The 17701-nt window shown below is 42.2% G+C and overlaps 1 protein-coding gene across 1 annotated transcript; it reads left to right on the top strand.

The window, feature by feature from the left end:
* Positions 1 to 4504: 4504 nt before the first annotated feature.
* On the top strand, positions 4505 to 17604 carry LOC311373726 (modulator of smoothened protein). Its single transcript, XM_084488135.1, has 3 exons — positions 4505 to 5433; positions 11132 to 11344; positions 14361 to 17604. Exons 1-3 carry the CDS (start codon positions 5328 to 5330, stop codon positions 14543 to 14545), a joined length of 504 nt encoding a protein of 167 aa, XP_084344261.1. The 5' UTR covers positions 4505 to 5327; the 3' UTR covers positions 14546 to 17604.
* Positions 17605 to 17701: the final 97 nt, after the last annotated feature.

Here is a 17701-nt window from a genome sequence, read left to right as displayed (position 1 = left end):
TGTGCGCCTGTATCTGTTGTTGTGTCTGTGTGTATGTGTGTGTCCGCTGGTGTGAGTCACTCAAGCTCTGAAGCCTGCAGGAGGCACTGTTTAGTGTCACAATGGAGCTGGTGCAGCAGGCCCAGGCCACATATGTGGTATGCTGTAATTGTTTCAACTTTTTCACATTTGAAAATATTTGGTTATATTACAGGAATTTAAGATCTGGGCCCCGTTTCCCGAAAGCATCGTTAGCCTAAGTAGGTCGTAAAGTTCATCGTACGAGCATTGTAGAGTTTTCAGACCGTTTCCCGAAAGCACCATTGCGTAACGAACGTCGTTAAAACCCTCGTAGCTAACGACGACTCCAGGGGCACTCGTAGAGCGCTAAGAGCATTGTTACTATGGCTTCAGTGGAGTCACCAGCTGGACATTCCGTGGTATTGGATGTGTTTTATTAAAACGCATACCACAATACCACGGAATGTCCAGCTGGTGCAATTTCGCAATATACCCCAAAAACCGCCGGTTACCACTGGTTACCGCCGATATATTACTCATAGACTACTGTTAGATTTAAGTTAGAAGTCAACAACTAGGCTACCGATCAAACGCCACGTCACAAGGCATATAATAAAATCTAATTTCATTGCTGTTGTGTGGGAGGTCGCTTTCGAGCTGCACTCCCTCTGATTTTAATTCAACCATTGTGGTTAAAATGTCCTCGTATTGATCAATGACAGAAGACATACTGTACATGAATCATGCTGAGACCAGCAGGTGTCAGAGAATTTCTGCAGCCGTTTTTTGTTGCGATTGTTTTCCATAAAGCACTGTAGGCACGTCGGTGAGGCTGTGATGACGTTCACTATTTATTGGACCGTGTCTAGTTAAGAACATCCCTGACCTTAGTGGAGTGCACAATCGCCAAGTTGAGAGCGTGGTTTCTGCAGTGAACATAGACTGCTGTGGGAAACTGTGCTGCAATGCATGCCTTTCCCGCTTACATTGCCCGCACCATCATACCCCTGCCCAACAATATGGGCAGGAATCGATCTACACCAGCAACAGCAATAGCCGTGTCAATGCCTCTGCATTTGATTGATAATGAATGAATGGAACATTGCATGTTTAATGTTGACACCAAAGTTCCTAGACTAGAGAATGCGCGGCGCGCCAATCACTGAATGAATGAATGAAACCTTCTGCGGAATCAGAGAAAGTCTGCCCTCTTTGCGGCGCAAAGCATGTTTCACAACTATAGCATTTAGATAAATGCTATAGTTGTCACTATTATTTTTGTAATATGGAATTATTTCAGGGGAGAAAAGGCAGTGAAAAAATGTATGCACGGTGCGTTTAGGATTAGGACTGATATAGCATATGTCCGCCTAGACCTAATCAATTGTGTTTTAATATTTCTAGCATTCATATTTGTCTATTATTTTCGTAGGCTACTCTGGTGTTGGTCTTGATGGGGAGATATTTTTTGCTGCCACAAAATATAGTTTAATCCAACAACATTCCTGCATCTCCCCCTCCTACCGAGCCCATTTCAGCACCGTGTCAGTGGACAGCTACAAGCCTACGACGTCGTAAGAGCAGTGCACGCGCATTCATGTTAAGAGGAGTTTCGGGAAACGCTCATTAAAAAGCATCGAAAGATCCTTCGTAAGAATGATCGTACGAGCATGGATCCATCGTTATCGGGAAACGGGGCCCAGGTCTAAAAGCCATTTCACACATTTTGTGTGTGTGTGTGTGTGTGTGTGTGACTCCCTTTCACCATACTTGTTTTTGTGGGGGGTTTATTTATGAAAAAACAGCTTGCCCTCAATACTATTTCTTGCTGATCATGTGATTGTGTACAAGGGCCGGTGGACACAGTGTACCTGCCCTGGAGAACATTTAGGGCCTGAAGATGGTTGGAGCACAGGCCCCCACCAAAGCCTACCAGGTCCCATATAATGATCTTATTGACCTATAGGTCTCTGTCCTCCACCAGCTATACCTCCATGTTATGGCTTAAGGCAGGGGTTTTCAAACTTTGAGTGTGTGTGGACCACTTTTTATAATCAAGAATTTTCGCAGACCACCTTATAATACACATAATAAAATATGTCTACACACAGTCCTACCTGAATTACCCCCACCTCTTAATAGGCATATATTAGCACTAAAAGTAACATAGCATCAGTACAACAGGCTTGTTAAAAGAACGTTTACTGCACACAACGGCAGCCACATATTTAATGTATTTATTTAAAGCGCCCAAGGGCGTAATCAGGTTCATTTGAACACCAGGCTTATATCCATAGCAATGATAATGGAGTATTAAATATGTACAGTAATCACAAACGAACTGAACTGAACTGAACTGGATAAAGTCAAATATCAAATCTTCTCAAAGTCCTCAACAAACAGGCTGGGAGTTTGTCCAAGTAACATATGCAAAACATTTCAGAAACGGGAGATCAAGAAACTTACTGGGAATTAAAATAATAATAGGCCATATTTCTTCCATTTATAATTTAAAATCGTTTCAGATATACACTGCCTATATATAAAGGCTATGATGTGATCACAACGTTTTTTGTTTTTGTTTTTTTGCTTTTTATTTTTATTTTTTAGTTTGCTTTTCCACGGACCACCTGCAGTACCGTCCAGTAACTGTGGTCCGTGGACCACCAGTGTTCCGCGGACCACAGTTTGAAAATCACTGGCAGATCACCACAGTTTGAAAATCACTGGCTTAAGGTATTATTGTTTCATATTTTCACCAGTGAAATAAAGCAATGCTTTTCTCATGCTCACTATTATCGTGGTAGTATTGAGATGGGTAAATAAAGGCTTACCATGGCATCTTAAATGAAAATGTTCTATGCATTAAAACTAAATAAGTAAGTATCCTCAGAAATAATCAGCAAATCACGCTTTGACGCTTTGAAATAATCAGCAAATCAGCAGTGACACGTGTGTCTTAAAAGACTGATAGTATTGTAGAAACTGCTTGTCTTTTTGGCAGCTTACTTGCTCTGCCTTAACAAACCGGGTTTAAGGGAAAAGTTTGATTAGCCAATAAATCGTGACAAGGATTTTAAGAGCTCAAAGGTAACAGAAGGGTCTGTCAGTCAGGTTAATGTGTTTTTGGACGACGAGGGAAATCTCACTAAAGGTGTCCTAGATCACTGGACGACGAGCAGGACAAAAACATTCATCCTTTCATTGCAATGAAAATGATGGCTAGACATTAACATTTATATTGACATTGAACTGTAACTTTCCTTCACCATAGTGTCCTCAGGCTGCGAGAAATAAGTATAGGCCTATGGCAGCGAATAGGAATCTTAATCATTAACACGTCTTCATAGATGAAGAGAAGAATGAAAACCAAGGAAGTATAGTTAAAAAGTATACTGTGTCTGGGTTTCAACTGTATCTCAAGGCCAGCTCAAATAGGTTACATGGTCTCCCCTTTTGAAAGTCTTACATAATAGTTCCAATACAATCAGGGGATATTCAATCAACTTTATTCAAGACACAGGAAGGTCCAAAAAAGAAAAAAAGAAAATATATATATATAAAACAATACAAAACATTTAAGAAGGATGCAAATGAGGCATCAACAATTATAATACAAACACATTTAAAACACATACAAGCTTCGGGTCCAATGTTTCCAAAAGCAAGATGAGGCATCAACAATTATAATACAAACACATTTAAAACATACAAGCTTCGGGTCCAACATTTCCAGAAGCAAGATGAGTACCTAGTGTCACTCTGAGAAACATCAGTTAGAGACACAATAATCGTGTTCAAAGACACAGTCAATCTGCACATGAATCTATACATAATATACATACAGTACATTTCTCAGAACAGCATTAAAAGTGGGCACATTGTTTGTCACGAACTTGTCACGATTTCACTGGCACTACCCCCCCTGGGAGTTTTAAGCAAAATTCTCAGAGCATCATTATATGCCACTTGAAGTTTTTTCATTTTCGCTTTACTATAATTAAATTGATATTGATATAAATTTAAATTGATATTGTGTTGTGCTTTACAAAGTATCTCGAATGTTCTGTGCAATAAACAAGTCTGGAATGTAACTTCAACTTGTCCTTTGTATTTGGTAGGATCTAATAACTAGTGTGATTTTGAACACACACACACACACACACACACACACACACACACACACACACACACACACACACAGGCCTATATATATATATATATATATATATATATAAAATATATATTATATATATATATATATATATATATATATATATATATATATATATATATATATATATAAACTGTGATATAAACTGTGATTTAAATGTGCAATACATATGACTTGCTTATGTCGCCCCAATTTCTTCCAAATTTTTTAGTGCACAGTCATGCATATTTGCGTTAATGTCCGAGCGACCCACGCAGCTCGTTTAATATCGCGATACGAGACCGAAATCCACCCGAACGTGAAAACACAAGCGCTGTTGTGTCTGTGGAAGGCACTCTGCGTGGGGGTGAACGCTTGATGCTACTGGTGGTCTTGATCATGTCCGATTTTTAATTATCAATGGTTTGACGTACAACGGACATTGAGGGGAACACTTTGCGAACACTGTTCGCACCGTTTGCACTTAAAGCTTCTGGACTTGCGGACCTTGTACAGATGCTGCCCCAGAGGAGAAGGTGGCATGCATAAGAAGGAGGGGAGGATGTGTTCTCGTTTTCCGTACGGATAACGTTTGTCTTGCGGGAAAAACGTGGATACCGTGAGGCGAAACCGTTACTTTTCTTCCCCCCTTTCGCTATGGGACAGTGTGCGTATATTGCTTTGCCGAATGGATTTTTGGGCGTCAAAGTGCCTCTGGGCCGCAGTTCGGCTTACGGAGTCCGAATTCGGGGACTAGATAGCTAGCCGTGCTAGCCGCAGTTACCCGATGCTGCTGCTATCGCGCGGATCCACACGGGAACACAAGCGGCTGGAGTCTTGGGCCCTGGCGTTGCGAGAGCTATTGCTTTATCGGAGGAAGATCCCCAGAGAAATGATTTGTTATGTGATGCTTTGCATGTTGTCTTTCAGACTCTTTTAGACAGATCAAACGTTGCTATATAGTGGGGAAATGGGGTTTGCTGCAATGTGTGGACAAAATAGTGCAAGGGAGACCACCAACAACAGCAGTCCGAAGGGGCGAGTTAAATGAGAACAATCAGCTGGTATCTAAAAGTCGCTCGTTCAACCTTTCTACGTCTATGATACACTGATACCGCCACGCGTTTCCCCCTCATAATATACATAACGTAGAACCAAGAATTGAAGGGGAAATATGGATAAACTGACTATAATATCAGGGTGCCTCTTTTTGGCTGCAGATATCTTTGCAATAGCCAGTATTGCAAATCCGGATTGGATCAACACTGGTGAATCGGCAGGTAATTATGCTGCTAACTGCTCTTTCTGACTAGGTATTGCATTTGTATAATGTGTAACATTACTTGCCGCTGTTTCAATAACTGTTTTTTTTTCAGAATCTTTGTGTGTGGTAATCTAATGAACAAAGCCACATCCTCAAGGTTTCGTCTGCGGCAGCATCTACTGTTTTGCCTGCATAATGATAGAGTAGGACTCATGTTGTGTACCAGGAACCGTTAATCGTGATCAGCCAGAAGTTTAACATGTTTTGCTGTTTTTTGAATGCACAGTCGCTACTTAAGTCGTTTACTTTTAAATGAGAACCAATTATGTATTGTAATCTAGGCATGACCTTGTGTTTGTGTGTCAATTTAAGGGGATAACATGAGAAGGTATTCGCCACCAGAGATGTTGTCGTCGGTTCATGTTCCGAAGCCAACCGGTGATTGGCGATCGGCTATTTTTGTGTCGATCCGCAAAACATCCAGTGTATTTATAGCCTTGGCTCTCTTTGTACTCATCTGCAGGATAACATTTTTGTACGACAGGGTTCCATTTGTAGGTTCACCCGGTTAATCGTTATATACCATTAGTCACTAGATCAAACTATAAGGACAACTACTAGCCTAGTTATCAAAGTGCTGGTTGTGATTAGTCCGGGCCTGCTGAATCTTTTAGTCATTTATTTTTGGCGAAAATGAATAGAGATTCTCTTCCGTATATAGCCTACATAACCAATCGTAACATTATACATATTGCAATTACGAACCACTAGACCTCTACGTTTGGTCCTATTTGGCTATATGGTAGCATCAATCGATTTCAGCACCACATAGCTGAAGGCAAGATTGGTACAGCGACTAATAACATATGATGGCGCTTTTCCACTTCATGAAACCATCATAAGACAACCCCATACACAACAATACATTATGTACCAAACCTATTGAAAATAGTGAGGTAGTGTTACTCTGTTTTCCCCTGGGTGAAACAAAAGTTTAAATCCACAAAACGCCTCGGTCAATGTTTTGCTCAAAATGTGATTTCAAGTTACCTGTGCTGCTAGTGGAACATCAGGCATGATGCCATTGCCGTTACTGACCATTGTTTAAATTCTTCTTCACACTCATGGTCCCATGGTCTTCCCTGGCCAACACAGGTTCAAAAGTAGTAAATGAACATGCTTTGCCTTACTTTCCACAGTGCAAATACCTTTTATGTTTAACACGTCTTTAGTTTGTGAATTACACTTGGCCCTAGTTTGTTTTGACAGTTCTCTGTGTCGTGTTGTTTTCGGTGGGGTAGAGTTTCATTATTCCCTCAATACTTTTCAACATGTCACACCGCAGCCCTGTTTTGCTTTGTCAGCAGAAACTATTGTGGTTGTTTAAAAGATTATTCGTTTAGGAAGCAATACAAATTGGATGTATTCCCCTGACCGAAGCCCACATCACTGTTCTTTGGCTTTTAATGTCCTTTTGGGACAACAGCGATGTGAACTTTGTTGATTTGCTCATACACATGAATAGACTGCAGGAAAAAGATCCCCTCTCTTAACGGCGTGTTGGATTTGATCACTGGCTGAGGGACTCACTTGTCTTTTTCTTGAGAGCTTGCCAATGGCTGCTCAATTGTTAAAAAGTTGTCTTGAGGCATCAAATAATGAATGACGAATGAAGTTAAAGTGGACTGAGGTCACTGTTTACGATTATTTTACAATATATATATTTGTTTCTATTTAGATATGTAGTAGGTAGTTGCCAATTTATACAAAATGAAAACCATGAATGCTCATAGTATAAATGTACTACTGACCCCTTAATTGAGACGAGAAAATAAACAAACAAGGACTTACTGTATATGGGTGTGGGAAACCAGTAAAATAAATCCAGTCAGAGAAAGCATGGCCTTTTTTGTTAGTTTAGATTGATTTTACTGATTAATTTATTTCCTCATTTAGTAATATTAATCAAAGAACATTTTGCATCAACCTATAAATACAAAAATATAATCGGATACAGCTATTGCTGCTTTATTCATCAAGTACAAGCTCAACCATATCACATAACGCTTTCTGTCTCAAGAACAAAAATGTAAATGGCAATATCTGCCTTCTTTGCCAACTACTTTATTACGCTTCTGTGATAATTGGGATTGCCTTTCAGCTTGTGATGTGATGCATTGGTAAGTAACACATGCTATAGTATACATAAATGCCATTGGGAGAAGTAAGAAGGAAATTACATGTTGAGTGAAGCCATCTCCACACGAACAGATGCTGCATTATAAAAGATAGGCCTGTTAAGAAAGAAAAATTTGTCCCTACTCTGGCTCCTTGCTTTTCAGTTAAACCAACACTACAGGAATTACATTGTGTACGCCAGGCCGAAAAAGTTACGTTTGTAAAGTTTGTGTAAAATGTGTTTGTTTAATTTTGCTAACCAGATCGTTGTAGTGCTGACATGACATTGGTGTATTAATTAAACATACCATATGGCTCTTCAGTGCACAGTATGCAGCATAGGGGGAACGACAGTACAATGGTACCCCACTGTTTCCCCTGTGACACACTTCATAGCAGTGACCAGGGCAAGGACAGTGGAGGCTGTCTGTGATTATGTACCCCAGCAGAACATAGGCCTTAGACTAATGCCATATTGTGTGTTGATTTGTTTGTACTTTTGTTTAAATGATTCTTGTTGGAAATAGGTGGTGAGCTGTGTTTGCTCAATTTCTTGGGTTTTAAAGTGGTGATTATCACAGACAGATTGGTCTTCCCATGTGTATTCTTCTCGTAAATTTCCTTGAAGCTTCAGGAAATGGTCTGGTCCGTTTCAATCCTAGAGAGAATGTGTTTGCTCAAGCAGTCAGTCTTAAAGTGTACCATTCTTCTTCTACCCCCTGACACCTTATTGGCCATTTTCCATTTAAAGAAGAATATAAGTCTTGGTGACAAAAAAACTAAGCACATTCTGATAATGTAACTGGAGTTATGTCTTCAGAGTTAAAATGTATTCTGTTGGGAGTTTCCTACCATGATCATCTGTCAATCTATTTATTTTTGTATAAAATGTTACTATAGTCAGATACCTTCAAAGGTAGCCAAAAATGACACATTTTACAGAAATCTAGGGCACACCCACAGGATCCACTATAGTGAATAATAACTACTTTATCACAGCCATTATCTGAATTATTGAATGACACGTGACGACCATGAAAACACTGAAAACTAATTTTGATCTGATGTTGCTGTAGTTCATATCTTCACATTTGAAAACAGTGTTGGTAGACCTTGTTTTTCAGTGGAATTATGTGTTCCATCCATGTAGGCTACGTGAAAAATATACTTCATAAAATTCAGGAACAAGAGTACCACTGCCATTGTCAGTTTGAATATACGTGTGCTTTGCCAAGGGCTGAAGTCTGCCTTGATGGTTCATTTAATGGCTTTATTTATTTATTTATTTCACCACTATAGCTATTATTAACATGGTGACCATGACTACAATTTACAAAACATTTGAAAGGGTAAGTGAGAGTTAAGCAGTGTTAAAATATGGTGTCAATAGCAGACATCTCTTGCTGCTTATTTCTTATTAATAGTGTTACACATGCACAGACTCAATAATTCACAATGGGAAACATTGATCAAAGTGTGGTTGACGTGGATGATAACACTCATGGCATTGGCAACACGTCTAACAAAACAGCTTTTGTGATTAAGATGGGTTAAACAGAATTAAACTACATGGTTTAGTGCTCAACATTCAATCTACAAACCTAGAATGAGTTGCTGTTGCTAAAGCATGTCTTGCATAGCACTGTCATGTCTAACTGTCAGACATTTTTATTAAGTTAACTTTTCTGGTCTTTCATAGTATGTAAATAATTTAGCTATTAGATGGAAACACTTCACTTTGAAGCAGCATGCAATCTTTCTGAAATTCAGACCTCATGTTGCCAAGAGCTTCTTCGTTGTCATCCACTTGGTTGTTATTGATCGAGGACTGCAGGGAACTGAATCATGGCGTATTGTTTTGCTTACTCTGCTAGAAATGCCTTAGAGAAGATGCACACTAATTGACTGGCTTTTCCCATACTCTGACTCCTGCATACACTTTGCTTTGCGGTAATGTGTATATATAGGTAATGTATCTATAGATAAGGAAGTGTCTCTATATCCGAAGTTATATATCTATACACATTGATATTGTGATTTGAGAATCATCATAATCTTGGATTCTGGCCATCAAGTTGATTCAAAACCCTTATTGTCGTGTGTGTGTGTGTGTGTGTGTGTGTGTGTGTGTGTGTGTGTGTGTGTGTGTGTGTGTGTGTGTGTGTGTGTGTGTGTGTGTGTGTGTGTGTGTGTGTGTGTGTGTGTGTGTGTGTGTGTGTGTGTGTGTGTGTGTGTGTGTGTGTGTGTCCATCACCACCATTGAACGAATTATGAAGCAATCTACTGTCCGTCCTGCTTTACCTCCCTGTTCTCCTTCAGACTGGCTTCTCTTACTCACTTTGGTGTCAGCTGGATCTCTCCATCTGAGGCCACCAACACTCTAGAAGGGCGCACCGCACAGACTCTCCTCCATCCTACTGTTGCTTCTAGGCTAAAGGACCCAGGAAAAAGTGGTTGTTGGGACAAAAAATATAATAAATTAGTTATAAAAAAGTAAATGGTTGACATGAGACCTCTTCAAGGTTAATAGTGGCATCATTGTTTTTTATTTATTCAAAATGATTAGTCCTATTTATTTAATAATGCCATATTCCTACTATACTAATAATCTGCCATGGTAAAATTTATATTTCCTAAGGCCCTGACCTACAATCCACCTTTTAATGGGAATGCGTCAATCTAGGCTGATTCTGGACAGCAGTGAGAACGTTGCGTCCTTGAGAGAAAACATGCTGTATATATTAACAAGAATGTCAACACTCACACCCACTATTGCTTTTTGTACATTTGGATCCAACCAGGGTCACATTTTTGAAAACCCAGCTGACCATTCATTAAGTTTTGATTTTATTCAGTTATGTATCTGAAATATGCACATATTTCTCTTTGGTTAATTCACAGAAATCCCATCCTTTATTCAAATCTAGAATATTACTTTCACAAGAGTTCTGGTGTTGTAAAAGGGGCCCTTAGCAGCTGTGCTTGTGGTGACATGAAATACATTTTGTACGGTCCCTGGCCTCCTCGGGTGCTATTTGTGGGTTTTCAATGTCTATTTAAAAAAACAGTACAGTCATTGTTTTTACAAACTGCGAGGGAATGTTGTCCTACCACCTCTGTCCTATCTATGCTGTTGGGGTTTCATAGACGCCATGTGCAGTCATTAGTATACATCCATTAATACACCAAGTAGGTATGGGATGGGTATCCTATTATGATACATGAAACCATAAAGTACACCGGCCATCCCGTTCACATTAATCCCTACTATAACCTGTGCCTTTCTGTAACAATTACCCCATGATCATATAATGCACTAGAAAATACACTTTCTGGTCCTCGTCATGTGTCTGTTATGGGGATTTAAAATAGTTATTTAAAAGATACTTGGATCCAAAGTATGAGTGATATATTCTAGATCCATGATTAATGAGCAGGTTTTGGGGTTAGGTATGTTTAACCCAGAACCTTTCAGCTGGTACTCTGTACCCTGTAAACGGCTATTCCATTTCACGGGCTGCTTGTTATGTCCACAGGTGCGCTGACGGTAGGCCTGGTGCGACAGTGCCAGACCATCCACGGGCGAGACCGGACCTGCATCCCGCCGCGGCTCCCGCCAGAATGGGTCACCACACTGTTCTTCATCATCATGGGCATCATCTCGCTCACCGTCACCTGTGGCCTCCTGGTGGCATCACACTGGCGGCGTGAAGCCACCAAGTACGCCCGCTGGATCGCCTTCACTGGCAGTAAGTAGCACGTGACGAAGCGTGGTTTATGCCTCTGGTGTCGTAATATCGTGACTGGGTATGACTCGGAAGAGTGGTAAAGGTTCAACACATGGTTTGTTCAGCAATACGGCAGGAACAGAAGTGGTTGATGAAGCCTCTGTGTGACAAAGGAAATTCTATAGTGTATATATTGGTAGGGACGGCATGGTGAAGAAGTCCCCCCTATAGGGTCTGTTTTAGCTCACACAGTTTAACGGTCATGGTGTTATTTTGACCAATCTCTGTGAGCAGAAACGAGTCAGAACGGGTGTTTGCTCTCCTACTGCGTCGGGTCCAATCAAGTCATAATGTTGGCTTTGTGGTCTAATGAGGTAATGGATTCAATTCATTTACATCACACTCCTTTACATGAACTCTTTCTTACCCACCGGACTCTACTGGACATGCTGCTACATATGTGCTCCACAGGGATCGGCACCATCCGTTTCTTTGTACTTTGATTCTTTAGATTTTTGATTGTTATGAAGTCGTCATGTTATGAGTGAAGGCCACTAGCGTTCGCCCGTGAGAATTGAAGCCATGGCGACCTTTTGTTTGGACTGAGCCATCTAATTCGAGCACCATCCGTTAACTATCACGGCATTGTTTCTCAGGTTGCAAAAGTAAAAGTTTACGGAGCCCTCACACGATGCTGATGGCTGTGGTGGAGCTCACGAGTTACTCAGTTGAATGATGGTACCCCTGTCTGGTCTGCTTTGGAACCAAAACAATTACACAATGGCGGTTCTTTTTAGGTTGCTTCCATATTGGCTTTTTTGGCTCAATCTTAGCTCAATCGGCTCGCCAATGTCGTTGGAGCATTTTCCAATAAACACCTTTGATGTCGTTTCCTGCAGTCTAGAGACTTCAGTTGCATGGAATAGCCAAATGGAATTGACTGTGCGTATTATTCTCTATTTCTGGAGTGGTTTTTCAATCAATCTCAGGGCTCAAAATGTGTCTTCCTAAGATGAGCAGATTAGGTTTTCTTAATGTTATCTTATTGTGTTTTTCTAATTACCTTACATGACTGAAAGCAATAGAGGTGTGGCTCATTCCAGTTTTAACAAAGTCATAGTTTGCGAGATTGAGGATATACATATCTATTTTTTTGATGGTGGTTCTAATGGTGGTTCTTCATAATGTACAGCCTCACTAAACCATTGTTTAGGGAGCGAGCAATGTGCTTGTGTGTTACTCAGTTACAATTAATCCTGATTCTTGTGAGATCTAGAGGGTTATAAACGATGTGGAGATTTAGCTTGGCTTGTCTAATTGATGAACCAGTGTTGGTCTTTAGGGAAGGTCACCGTAGGGGCAAAGACACCAAGCTGGGTCCAATCCCCAATGTCTGCAGCCTATCTGTATTCAAGATGCCCTTACCAGTACCTGCTCATTAAGGATGTTGACAATGTATTTGAAATCACTCTTATGTCGCTGTGGGTAAATGTGTCTACTAGATGATGTCACATTGAGATCCTGCACCCTTTCATGTCCACCTCTCTTGATAGCCAGGTGAAAACTTCTGGTGGTACACCTGCTGTCTTAATTCACGTGGTGGGAGTGTGTGGTTAGGTATGCTAGGTTAACTTGGTTGGCTTGTCAAGGTACATAATGCTTGAGGCCTTTAGCACCAGACAATTGACAATTGACCGCAATCATTTTCCAAAGCCTGTGAAGTCACCACATACAGTAAATGCCTCGTGGAATATTCTCTAGTTTATTTTCTCAAGGGGTCCGTTTTGTTGATGGAGCTTCAGATCTGGAGTTGTGCAGGCAAGACCCTAAATGTCGCTACAAACTCAAGAGCAACCATTGAATACACCGTAAGGGAAATATGTGTACAAATTGGTATCACAAGGAAGAAGGGTTGCTGTAGCTACTGGGTTGTTTTTCTTCCCCATTGTCTGCGGAGTCTGTTTCATTTCGACGGCAGCAGACAACATGATGGAGGTTTTCCAGGCACATGGCGACATTTAAAGGTTAGCTTTTGCTGGGAGCACAGTGGAAGAAAAGAGTTACTTGTGTCCGATATGTGTTTCGTATACAATTGATTACAGTGGGACAATGCCACCAAGGGTCAGACTGTGTGACTGCGTGAGGGTGCGTATTTAACATAAGTAGCACTCCAAGCTGGTGAATAGATGTTTCAGTGGAACAATGATCAAAAGACTAAAGTGAGGAGAAAACGGGACGGCCTAGACAATTGACTGAAACAGCTGAGGTGAAACCGACCAGTCTTTTTTACCCGCTGCACCTAAACACACTCACACTCTCTCCGAATGCTTATGATTAATGAACGCTGTCAGCTCACTGACAGCATTCACATGGGTGCCAGGATGGATTTGGTAGGGATTCAGCATACCTGGGCCAGCCCTCCTGGAGTAGATAGTTGGATCACCAAGGAAGGGGGTATCTGGTGATAAGCATGTATCACAATCACAGCTTTACCTCTGTTCTCTAGCAGTCCCTCCTCCTGTTTCCAGCGCCCTGTACCACTCCTCCTCCACCCGTCCTACACCGTGAAGATTAATTACAGACGCAGCCTCGCCTCACTCTCCTCACGCTGCTCACGAAACGTTCTTGCTAAAGGGAATGGCAGAGGTCGAGGGGCTCAGTGTTTAGAGAGTTATGCTTCTAAAAATAACCATAAATGACGTGACCAGCTTGGATTTGTTAGCTTATGGGTTAACCAGTATGTACAAAAAAAGTAGTTGTGTGCACATCCCACCTTCTGGCCAGGTGCAGGACAAATAAAGTAGTATAGAGTGAAAGAAATGTAATGTCCGCAGCACTGCTTAAGCGCCCAAATTAATTTAATGAAAAATTCACAGCAACGTTTCGACCCTATTGGGTCTTCTTCAGGCAAAAACTGTCACATACTTAACCAGTATGTGACACACAGCGCAATCAGACACTAACCAAACTGTTTTGTTTTCATCTGTCTCCACCCCCTCCTCCCCCCTCCTCACCCCCACCACCCCACCACCGACAGTGATCCTGTTCTGCATGGCTGCGCTCATCTTCCCCATCGGCTTCTACATCAACGAGGTGGGGGGCCAGCCGTACAAGCTGCCCAACAACACAGTGGTGGGCTCCTCCTACGTGCTGTTTGTGCTCTCCATCTTCTTCACCATCGTGGGACTACTGTTTGCCGGGAAGGTCTGTCTCCCGGGCTGACGGCCGTGCGAACGCCCGCCCTCCTGGAACTACCAATTGGGGTGGTGGGGGGGGGAGGGCGTTTGGAGGAGCGTTTGGTTTTTGTCCGTTATTTTTTACAGAACAGACAAAAAAATAATAATATCAACAAACAAACGAGGAGAACAAACGAGTCGGGCCTGTCCCCCGTTTTGTGGCGGGCTCCGCGGGGGGAGAAAAATGTCTTAAGCGCCGCGGGACGTCGGCCATGTCGCCCCGAAGGCTGGCTCGCCCGTTATCGGACGTGAAAAAGGAATAAATGAACCAAGCTTGGGGAGAGAGAGAGAGAGAGAGAGAGAGAGAGAGAGAGAGAGAGAGAGAGAGAGAGAGAGAGAGAGAGAGAGAGAGAGAGAGAGAGAGAGAGAGAGAGAGAGAGAGAGAGAGAGAGAGAGAGAGAGAGAGAGAGAGAGAGAGAGAGAGAGAGAGAGAGAGAGAGAGAGAGAGAGAGAGAGAGAGAGAGAGAACACACTCTGGACTCAAGACCGCTGGAGGGCTGCAGGTGCAGCCTAGGCCTTCCCTGCCCCGGTTTATTTAAAACATACTTTGGTCCTCTCGTTATATGTTTGTATTTTTTGCGTTGTTTTCTTTAGTTGCACTTTTTTTGGAGCGCGATCACGGAGACAGCTGGCATTCCTGCGAGACGGGGTTGGAGGCGAGGGGGCAAAAACAGTTGGAGCAAGGACATGCGGCGGGGGCGGGGGGCAAAGGGAGGGGTGGGTCGGGGGATCTGGCGGACCGCTATGCGCATTAATTCTGCTGTCATGGTAACCGTGGCCATTATGTCATTGCCCATTTTATGAGCTCCGCCACTCCCCGACTCAACTTCCTGTGTGCTTACTCAGCCTGGAACACACAAACACACACACACACACTCTCACATACACAGACAACATCCCTCCCCCCCATTGCCGTTACCACCGTTGCTATTTCTGGTTCCTCAAAGCATTTTTTCAGTTGTATGTGTTGAAGTTCTTAGTAGACTGTATGTTTGTTTTTGGTACTTTCCCTTCACTTCCCCTCCCCCCCCCCCCCTCTACTTCCCCTGCATTTCCACTGAAGCAGTTTTACTGTAGATGGTATTTTTTTCATGTTATGTTCTATCCCAAACAAGACAGGAAGGAAAACGCTGGATGTGGGAGGTCAGGGCGGGTGAGACAGGGGCCTCTTACAAAACAAAAAAAGCAAGGCATTAACACAGGGTGTGGTACCCCCGGCCCCTCGCTCCTCTCGTGTCACGGCTCGGCCCCACCAAAAAGCGTCACCCTTTTTGACCGCACGTGGCAACGGCCCGCACACTCTCGAGTCCGTCTGGTCCGCCAGTACTCTGTGAACGTCGATTCCAAACGCTGCAAGATGCGCTCATTTGCATAAAGTGAACTGAAGTTCAACTTCTGCCCAGCCCCTTCAACCCACCACACCCCACGCGGGCACGTGTCCATAACGCAGTGAATGGGAGGTGAGAGCCACACTCGAGGCCACGCGTTTGGTGGGGCCGTGCCGTCAGGGAGACCCTGGTGTGTGGCCCTCTGGTGGCAAGTTGCCGCTTTACCCGTACCGGGTAAAGTTGAATCCCACTCAATTTAAGAATCCACATGTTATTTTAAGTGTCAAAATGGGGCAGCAACCAATAATGATGCGTTAGTGAACATAAACAACAACAATAAATGCAGATGAACAATGCATAGATGACTGTGAACTAAACTCATGTTACTCCAATTAGTTGTAGAGCAGTAGCATTAGTTAACCAAGGTCCAAACATGGGGACCTTTTGACACGTTTTTTTTCTCTCTCTCTGCAGCTGTATATAAGTCTGTTATGGTGGTATTAAGTGACACAGCAAACTCTTAGGATCCTAGGTAGTGTGTAGAGTTGTGAGTTGTGAAAACAAGTGGGAGAGCTGGGGTATGAGAATAACATAGGAACACTCAAATTAAGTGGTATTCTCCTGAGAAGTCTGTGCACGCAGGGCGGGAAATATGGGAACCAAGAGCATTTCGGTTTGAGTTTGCTTTCTTTCGTTTGTATTTTGTTTTTTAAGAATAATAGAGCCGGGGCTGCTGGGCAGTTCCATGCGAAGGGCTGGACCTTGACATGCTGTTCCTGATGCCTGTGAACACACACACACACACACACACACACACACACACACACACACACACACACACACACACACACACACACACACACACACACACACTCTTTCTTGGATCCACTAAGTATTTCTTGCACACATGCATGGACACGCATTATATCCATCTATAATTATAGATACACAAGTTTTTTCTTGTGCACTAACACTAATGCATGTACACGTTTTATCAGCCTAAACTCTTCAATCCACAAAGTGTGGTACACAAATGCATGCATGCACACCCATCTGTCCGGCTATTCTTTTAGATTCACTCTCCTACACATGAGCGCATAAACGCACGCACGTACCTTAACTGACTCTTGGTCCAAAAAATCGTTTACACGTACACATACAAACGCAAACACACACACAAAGCCCATGCAAACATATCAGTCCTACCTTTTAGATCCCACACACAGCGGGATCTTCCTCTAGGTGTGTGGTGGCGGTCACAGGCTCTGGCGTCTAGTCTTTACATAGGCTCTCATCACTAACAGACTTTTGTTTTGTTGTTTTTGTTTTGCTCCCTCTTGGCGCGTGGACGTTTACTGCTAACTGTAGCTCACAGTTCCCTTCCCTGGGTTGAGTCAGTATTATGCCATGACCTTATGATGTATTTTTTTTTTTCTTTTGTAATGTATAGAAACATAAGACAGGATTTCTGTATTTGGAAGCACTGTGCGTTCGTAATAGACCATGGCAAAAAGAAGCACCACAATTGTATAAAAGCAAAATAACTTCTTACCTCATTGTTTTTGTTTATTTTTGTTTTGTTTTATTTGTTATTTGTTTCTGACATACTTTTGAGATGGCGGTGAATGAGTGCCCCCTAATTTGTCTTTTGCCTTGATCGGATGTCTACACATAAAGCCTATGATCGTAGGGGATTATTTATCACTGAATAAAAGAGAAAAAACAACATCCGTGTCCGTGTGAGACTTTAACACAACCCATCGATAGATTAAAAAATTAAAGTTACAGAACCATTTCCCTAATCCAGTTAACTT

The sequence above is a fragment of the Micromesistius poutassou genome (assembly GCF_964030765.1).
Source record: "Micromesistius poutassou genome assembly, chromosome: 1".
Lineage (NCBI taxonomy): Eukaryota > Metazoa > Chordata > Actinopteri > Gadiformes > Gadidae > Micromesistius > Micromesistius poutassou.
Note: the sequence above shows the minus strand (reverse complement) of the source record. Positions and strands in the feature narration are given on the sequence as shown.